Source organism: Urtica dioica, chromosome 4 (genome assembly GCF_054948205.1).
Source record: "Urtica dioica subsp. dioica isolate 48M chromosome 4, U.dioica_male_clone48M_v1_H2, whole genome shotgun sequence".
In the NCBI taxonomy this organism is placed as follows: Eukaryota; Viridiplantae; Streptophyta; class Magnoliopsida; order Rosales; family Urticaceae; genus Urtica; species Urtica dioica.
Window position 1 is genome coordinate 9,408,951 of NC_142759.1, and position 9,717 is coordinate 9,418,667.

At 34.8% G+C, this 9,717-nt stretch overlaps 1 protein-coding gene across 1 annotated transcript; it reads right to left on the reverse strand.

Annotated features, from left to right (window-relative positions):
- Positions 1–1,736: 1,736 nt before the first annotated feature.
- Positions 1,737–6,068, reverse strand: LOC149400185 (Plant invertase/pectin methylesterase inhibitor superfamily). Its single transcript, XM_089612888.1, has 4 exons — positions 5,663–6,068; positions 4,995–5,585; positions 3,261–3,561; positions 1,737–2,393 (listed from the first exon to the last, which is right to left on the reverse strand). The coding sequence occupies exons 1-4, from the start codon at positions 5,997–5,999 to the stop codon at positions 2,000–2,002; spliced, it is 1,623 nt and encodes a 540-aa protein (XP_089469014.1). The 5' UTR covers positions 6,000–6,068; the 3' UTR covers positions 1,737–1,999.
- Between the last annotated feature and the right edge of the window lie 3,649 nt (positions 6,069–9,717).

The window sequence follows — 9,717 nt, forward strand, 5'->3', positions numbered from 1 at the left end:
TGGGAGTCTATTTGTGTCCTCAATTTAAAGTTGCAAATGCGACAACTAAAGGTGGAAAAACAGTTAATCGATTAAAACATTCAACTGTTTATACGTTCAAAATGGTTAAAAGGTTTAACTGGTTAATCGTGCTTTATTTGAGAACGATTAACTAATTCAGCGTTAATTTCAATAATCCAATTGAAATGAATCGCTTGTTTGATTTTTATAACTATAAAATACAATTAAAGTTAACTGATTGCTTAATATTAACCATTTAAAATGTAAATTAATCGAGCGACTAATTTTAACCGATTAAAATTCCCACTTGCAAGTATTCACGTTTGTTTATTGATGTTGTTTTCTTTTACACACATACCAACAACAACGGCACCAACCACCCAACCCCTCCATCATCGATACCACATTTTGGGTAAACATATATTTATAATAACGGCAAACATATATTTATAATATACAGTTTTCATTAATGAGCTGTAAGCATACATAAATTCTAAACATGAAAGTTGTTTGCATATAAAATTTTAAAATATTCATATGAAATTAGGTAATTTGTTTGCATGCAACCTTTTGGTTTTCAATTTGATCTTGATATAGTCTGAATGTTGGACCATGTGTGCTTGTCCATTACTATCTTACACTTGGAGGGAACGGAAAACTAGATAAAGTCCTAAATCCTAATCACTAGTCAATGAATTCACAGTTCCATGTGACATTACATGTAACAAAATTTTATATGAAAAAAGAGTCTCAGATATGTAAGTCAACAAGAGACATCACAGAATTAGTTACATGACTTTAAAATTGGATGATGTTCCCTAACGGCAACGAGAGAGGCAACAAACTTAAATGACTAGTCGTCGAACTTTGATCGAACAACATAACAATAGCAATCAATCTTTCTTTGCTTTATTTTCGTTACTCACCAGCCAATTGGCTTCATTTTTCAACTACTCTAAGCATTCATCATAAATGGTGTTTTAGACTATAAACAAAGAATCTCGAAGGTGATTAAAATAATATTGGAGCACATAGTAGGGGACCTAATTAACAAAAATTCATAAATAGGATACAGTCTAGCAAACTAGACAATCCATATCAATCCCATAAATTTACATTATTGGTCACTAATTGACCATTATGGGTTACATTTTCCATGTGAGCGATATTTAATGTCTGCTATAAATTATTATCACATCATTCTAACTTATTACAAATATCAATCACGTCATTCTTCTTCTTCTTCATCTTATTAAATTATTATTTATTATATAATACAAAACCGTTTTCTCTAAAGAACATTAAATTTTATTTTTAACTTTCATTGCATTATTTAATTAATTTCCCCAAAAAATAAAGTATTACAATTGAAGTGTACTTATCTCGAAACTCTCTATAAATGAATTTATGCGTGTTAAATTATATGTATACTAAGTATTTTTGGCCTATACTAATCGGAAATTCTTAACCTGATTATATATATGTGTATATATATATATATATAATAAGGAATAAAATTTTCGGCCTATATTCCTTATTTAATATATATATATATATATATATATATATATATATTTATATAATCGGTATTTCAACAACATTCTAGCTAGAATTAATTACTTATTATATTCCTGCTTACAATTTATTGGTGACACTCGTCTCAGACATAATCATACTAACTTAATTCATTCATTATTTTATAAGATCTTAGCCATATATCTTAGAAAGTTGGAAACTTTTCGGATGCAATGAAAAAAAAAGGTGATTTTTTGTACAGAAGCGGAAGAAAAAGTAGACTTCACCCAAGAACACACAAGCGCATTATCATAGATTTTCCTCTTGACACAACGAGTTATAATCGGTTCTACAGATAACAATAATCTCATTTACAACAAACTATGAAAACATCCAATCGTAAGAAATTCCATAACAAGCACGTACGGAGGAACTTTTTCTTTTTCCTTCGTTTTAAAAAAAAAAAATATCAATACTGGTCTTATTAGAGTCCAGAATCATAGATCACTTTGGTGGAAGGCAACCAGGAGTTCCCGGAGATGAAACTTCCGACGGTGAATTCTGCAGCAGCTCCGGCGCCGATGACGCGAAAACCCGGCCAGCCGACTCGCCGGGCGGTTCCGGAGCCGGCGCCGGAATTTGCGTACTCGGCGAAGTATAGAGTGGAGAGGACGTGGCTACCGTAGCCTGGCCACTCTATCCAACCACTCGGCTCGATGACGTCATCGATGCTTGATTGCATCACCACCGCTCTCGAGTACGCCTTCCATGGACGGCCGAGATATGACTTCACAGACTGTTTCACCGGAGATAGCTCGGAGCTCGCCGTGATCTTGCAGTTTTGGACTGAGAAACCCGTGTTTTGACCCGGGTCCGACCTGTATATAAGAATAAATTTGCAATAAACAATTTGTACGTACTTTTTTTTTTGGTCAAACACAATAATAATGACTGGAGATTGTTGAAATGTAATAATTAATTAATTTTTTTTATTACCAAAACTAAGTAATTAACACATCCTTGGATAACTTATTACTTTATCTATATTGTTATGCATGATTAATGTATATTTGACATTTTGAGATGGTTTGATGTTCTATTATGAAACAATGTGGTCCATATACCAATTAATCAACTTCCAGTTATATAAATAGCATATTATAAAAACATTAATTCTTGACTGAAAGATGGCATTATAAATTCCAAATTTAATCACATTAAAGACAATTGAATTTTTAGGAGCTACACCGAATTATAAATTTAGAAATCGCACCAAATTATAAAGAGTGTTAGTAGAATATCATATAGTTGGAATTTTTTCTTATGTGGTTAAATACTTGGGAAATAATTTCAAATGTTCAAGTAAATGTCGCATAGAATATTCAAGTTTATACACTCTATTTAATATTTGAATTATAAATTTATAAACGGTGGTTTGAATTCTGATATAACTAATATTATTATTATAATTTAGGCTTCAAGTAAAATTAGCGTTTTTCTTGTCATACTTGTTTCGGTTATTAGTACTCCATTAATAGTTAGAGTGTTTAAAGTATTTGTTTGACCTTTTAATAACTTTTATTACCATTGTAAAATTATATAAATTATGGCATTTAAGAGCGTGTTTATTTTTCTTAAACAAAAAAAATGGTTTTTATCTTTTTCTCTAGTCTTTGTATCGGAATATATTAATTAATTTTACCATTCAAGACCATGAAATTAACAAGAAATCATAAATATAGCACCTTCCATTAGCTAGGATAACGTTGGAGCCTCCCCTACGCGGCCGCCGAAGGATGAGGTTGCAATTTTGAAAAACGGCAGCTGCGTTACCAAAAATGAAATCAACGGTGCCGTAAATGTCACACTCACGGTAGAATTGTCGAAGAGCGAGCGCGTACAAAGTGTCTTGGTACCCGGCTATGCTGCACCGGTACAAGGCCGAGCGGTCCGAGGCAATGTTGAGAGCGAGTGCTTGTTTACCTTGTGGGCCCGCCGTGTTGCTGATACCGATATCACGAGCAATGAATCCATCGCCAGTCACAACTGCGGATGCAATTTTTTTGTGTTAATTTATAAAAATTTTGGAGTATTATATGTGTTTAGTGTCATGTTGTTCATTTATGAAAATAAAAGTTACTCTCAACCCCATAAATGGGAAAATAAAATATAAATAAAAATTATAACATCTTTCATCTTTCAATTTAAAATATTGTCTCTATCTTTTATAAAATCGTTTTAAAAGCAATAAATGGTGTTAAGGACGGACTAAGATAATTTCATAATTGTATTTGTATGTTACCGAGTTAATCGAGTGCTTTAATTGCTAGACAAATGTTTTAAAATCTTACTTAACTAAATGGAAAGACCACCTACCATTTTCGTAAGCCAATTACTCGAATGTCGGACATTGTACATTGACCGTAGAGAGATTTTTATTTTATAAAAAGTACAGCCATAAAATACCTACCAGCTAGGTGACATTCAACTTTTTTGCTTCCTCTAAATATATGAAAGGTGCCTATCAAGTACACACTTACAATTTAGAGCAAAAAGAAAAAGAAAAAAAAAAGTACACACTTACAAAAATAATGTAGCATATTAATGGCGTTATGGTACTCACTTACTAATCTCAAGCAAAGGTGATCAATTAGTTACGACCTATCGCTAAATATGGGGACGACATTAATTTATAACGTTAGAATGATTAGTAAATCATACATGGCCCACACAACCTTTTTTCCCGATCAAACATTAAAAGTCCATACTTGTTAGGTTATTATAGTAGCAAAGTACTCATTTAATTTTCTCATCAAATAAACTAAAAAAAATACGTCGAAACAGTCAAATAAATTAGAGGGGCTTCTCATATTTAAAATTAAAGGGACTTTCTATATATCAAAATGGTGGTTTTCTGTGTTCACTTATATTTTGGATAAAATCTCAAATATTGCTCCAATTACTACTCGTGAAGACTTTATTTTACCCATACGGTATGAAATTAGATGAGAAGCCTATAGCTATAAATCTATGTTGGTTCTCATTCTCTTATCAATATGGAATTTATAACATTGATACACTTTTTCTTAGGAATTTCTTTCAAACCAAATTTTTTTCCCATCATGATACCAACATAGCAAGCCTAAAAACTGTACGTAAAACAAAAGAAATATAATTACAAAAGTAATTTAAAACTATACATTTAGTTCGGTTAAACACGTTGATCACATCTGCAAGAGCACCATGGATATAATCTTATACATGACACTTTACCATTTTAGCATGCATGCTGTTATTGACTATAACTTATATATATCTACGTGCTCAAGATCAGTAAATGCAATAAATGAAATGAAGAAAATTTCTAACAAGATAAGATAAATATTCAATGACCAACAATGCCTAAAGTGAAGATCTATTATAATATATATGTGTATATATATGAAAGAAATGATGAATTAACTAGAGAGAGCACTTACTAACTGTTGCTGAGCCGGGCATTGTAGAACCACCAGCCACGCTGTCATCCCCAGTAATGACAGTGCTGGATTTCCCAGCTCCGATCAACGTAACACCGTCTTTGTTAATCCTAACTTTCTCTTTATAGACCCCAGACTTCACGTAAATTACGAAACGCCCACCGCCGGAAGAAGCCGCGTGAACGGCCTCAGAGATCGTCCTGTAATTCCCAGACCCATCCTGAGCCACGACGGCGTCAGCGTTGACCGTCGTCGACGGCGACTGTAACAACCTCCGGTCCCGCCGCGAGACCCACTCCGGGAAATCCCTCTCCTCCGTCGTAACGCGGCGGTTTCCGGCGATTCGATTGGCCAGGGCTAGAGCGTTGCTGCTGAGCTCGGTCAGATACCCCATCTTCTCCGACACTACGTGGCTTGCCACGTCACCGCCTTCGTCGGCCCAGTCCTTGCAAGACTGTTGGTAGGTCAACGCCGCGCTGAGCCACGTTTGGATGTGCTCTTTGTTCCTAGGCGCCGAGGCCTCGAGAGCCTTCATGGCTTGTCGAAGCCGTTTTGACGCCATGCTTATTAGGGTTTCGCAATCGTCTGTGACTGTGAGAATACAATTTTATTGATAATTAAAAATATAACTCGTGTGACGAATGGTAGTAAACTATAATAACACTAACCTGAGAAAGATGGAGGTTTTTGAGATTTCTCTTCGGCTTTGAGTTGCGAGTTCAAAACGGTACTAGAACTCCTTGGAATATTAGCGATGGTTGACTCTTGTATTGTTTTGTTGACCAGAATAGATATCATGTCAGTGTACTGAAGTGAGCCTGACTTTCCCAAACCCAACATGGTTTGGATACACAATGATGGGTACGTAGTGAATTTGCAGTCATCTCGGATTCCGTAAGGAATTTCTCGATCTGACGTGGCAGCCACTGCTTGGAGTTCCCGGGAACCCAATAATAGTACTGCCCAAATCACCACACAGTACTGCTCAAAGTACACCGTTCTCATGACTCGCACCGAGGGGAAATGGACGAAAGAAAAATAAACTAATGTACGGAATGTTTATGGAGCTGATTGTTGCATAAAGTTAATGGACTAGGCCAAGTATTTATATAGATGAAAAAAGTTATTCATGCGTATATGTATTTTTAAATTTATTGTGAATATTGGACTAGATATTGTTACTTAGCAATTATCAAAATTGTAAGCGTTGGTTAAGGAGTCAATTTTTCAGCGGCAATAATGTGACGCTTTTTTTTTTTTTTTTTTTTTAATAAATAACAATAATTTGTGACGCTTAAAAGTCTATTTCATTATTTGCATTGGGTCTAGGGCCCTTTAATATCCACTTGACTTAAGAACGTGTATAGGTAGGTCATTGGGCACTATGTTGTGCATTATACGTACATATTGGAAAGTCATTTCTTTCGGAGCTAGATTTAGACTAGATCGGCCGTTTGCTAGATATAGGTAATGGGTACGCAAATATACGTATCTCTTTCTTTCACGTTTCTGGAGAATATAATAAAATACATATGTTACAGGGACAACCTGACAAACATAAGGCACTGAGAATTATTGAATGCAAAAGTTACTGTGTTTCTAAGAATAAGGTAAACAAAATGTCGTCTTTCAAGCAAGTAAATATAGTAATACCTGATGGTGCGTTTGTTACGAGGTAAATGTATTAATCATTTTACCAAAAAAAAAAAAATATGTTGTTTGATAAGCATTAGTATTGAAAAAAACTCTTATGATTACAACCAAAAGTTGTATTCACACAGCATAGCATACCCACCGCACAAGATTGTGGATTACAATATTTGGTCGTAAAATCTACTACTTTATAATACGTTTAAAGTAGTAGATTTTACAACCATAAATTATAACATATTACATTTTTTTGAGAATGTCATTAATCAAATGAGATTTATGAAAATGTGATTATATTGCATTATCTCGAATCAAATACACTCAATTAGTAAAGGTATTAATATTTAATGTCAAAAAATTTAGTCTATACCTTTTTTTCTCTCTCTCTAGTCGGTCATGTTGCTCATGGCCACTAAGAGTGTTGTTTTTTGTCCACTTTTTTGTGGTTTTATCGTCGACGTTCCTTAATTCAACCATCAATGGAGGATATCATTGCATTGAGTTTCTCTAGAGGAAGAGGACATCTTTGACATATAGAACGCATGGATAAAGGAGGGAAAGACCTCTAAGTGAATGAAGGCTTGAGCTGTTCCGTAGATCATTACTTATTCACCTTCCAAGGCATACTTGAGCTGCTCAGACCACGCACGTGGAGCTTAATGTAGACCTTAATGTAGACCGTACATAGCCTTTTTTAACATGCTAACATTGTAAATAGGATCACTAAAAAAAACATTTCGAGTTATTCTAAAAAAAGACCTCTAAGTGAATGACTTAAAAAGTCCGTATTTTTTATAACTTTTAAAAAGCGTCTTCAAAGTTTAAGAAAAATGACTTTAAATCTCTTAAAAAATTACTTAAAAAGGGTTCCACAACATTTTTTTTAAGACTCCATATCTTAAAAAAAAAAACTCAAAATCTTGAAAAAAATGCCTTGAAAAAGGGTCCACGTGGGCAACACTTTTTTTATTTTTTGTTTTCCTTGCGTGTCTATGATTTTAGTGTCTTCATATGTCGGATTTTTTTTTTCAAATTCATGAAAAAATGACCTGTAAATATGGATCTCATGTTTAATATAAGATTCTCTTTTCTTATTCAATTTAATTTAATGTATAATTTAATAAAAGATTATATAACAAGAATTTTTATAAATAAGGATATATTTCACAATAAAATCCATAATGTAATATTTAGATTACAATGATAAATACATAAAATAATGAAATTAAGACTAGTATCGGAGACAAATATATCGGACTGCAAGAGAATATGCAAACTTGTTGCTTGTGATCGTTCTCGACTCGTCGAAGCAGAAGAATAAATCCAGGTCGATCTACAAACAAAGAGTGTTGGGCTGGTCAAAATAATGTGTTCTATTGAAATCCGTGAAAAAAACTTGACAAGGACACAAAAAGCAACGCATAAGATCAACAAAATCATCAAAAAAAAAAAATATATATATATATATATATATATATATATATATATATATATATATATCTCTTAGCTATTAAATTGTAAGCGAAATTCTAGTGATGAAAAAAAAGCGTTGTTGATTAACAAAACCCTAGACTAGATAAATTTTGTATGAAAACTACGATACAACGAATACATACCCTCTATAATCTATTCAGTTTGGTTATCCCGGAAAATATAAAGACTCCTCAGATGCTCGGAAAATATGAAGCTCCTTTGAAATCGCATTTGTTCTAGTACTTTCAGATGTGACGCGGCTTTTGTCGCGTATAAAACCTTGTCGCGTCTAAAATTAAGTTTTGGATTAGTCAAAATTTATATAATTCTCTAACACTAGGACAAACTGTATTATTGGCGTCGGACAACTCGCATCCAAACAAAAAATGGATACGACTAGTTGCATCCGAAATGGTCACTATGACAATCGCTCCAACATCTGATGATGAAGAAGAGTTGAGACAACCAAATATGCGGAGCTTGCAAGACCTCTACGATTCGACGAGTGAGCACACTTTGTGTGTCTCTTGGTAGATTCCAAGCATATAATTTTTGAGAAGGCGGTGAGAGATAAGAAATGGTAGGCTGCTATGGATGAAGAGATACATGCGATCGAAAAAAAATGAAACTTTGGAGTTAGCAGAGCTGGAATGATGTAAACCCATAGGTGCAAAATGGGTGTACAAGAATTAAATGAATGCATAAGGTGAAATTGAAATACACAATGCATGCCTACTCGGGAAGGGGTACAAGAAGTAAATGAATGCATAAGGTGAAATTGAAATACACAACCTCCGGTCCTGCAGTGAGACCCACTCGGGGAAATATCCCTCTTCCATTGTGATGCGGCGGTTTTCGACGATTCGATTGGCCAGGGCTAGAGCGTTGCTGCTGAGCTCGGCCAGATACCCCATCTTCTCCGACACGTAGCTTGCCACGTCACCTCCTTCGTCTACCCAGTCCTTGCAGGACTGTTAGTATAGGTCAACGCCGCGCTGAGCCACGTTTGGATGTCCTCTTTGTTCCCAGGCGCCGAGGCCTCGAGAGCCTTCATGTTGTAGCCGTTTTGACGCCATTCTTATTAGGGATTCTCGCAATCGTCTGTGACTGTGTGTGTGAGTATACAATTTTATTACTAATTAAAACTATAATTCGTGGGACGTATGGTAGTGAATTATAATAACACTAACCTGAGAAAGATGGAGGTTTTTGAAATTTCTCTTCGGCTTTGAGTTGCGAGTTCAAAACGATACTAGAACTCCTTGGAATATTAGCGATGGTTGACTCTTGTATTGTTTTGTTGACCAGAATAGATATCATCATGTCAGTGTACTGAAGTAAGCCTGATTTTTCCAAACCCAACATGGTTTGGGCTTTGGATACACGACGATGGGTACGTAGTGAATTTGCAGTCATCTGATCGGATTCCGTGAGAAATTTCTTGATCTGACGTGGCAGCCCCTGGTTGGAGTTCCCGGGAACCCAATAATTACTGCCCAAATCACTACACAGTACTGCTCAAAGTACACCGTTCTCGTGACTCACACTGAGGGGAAATGGACGAAAGAAAAATAAACTAATGTACGGAATGTTTACGGAA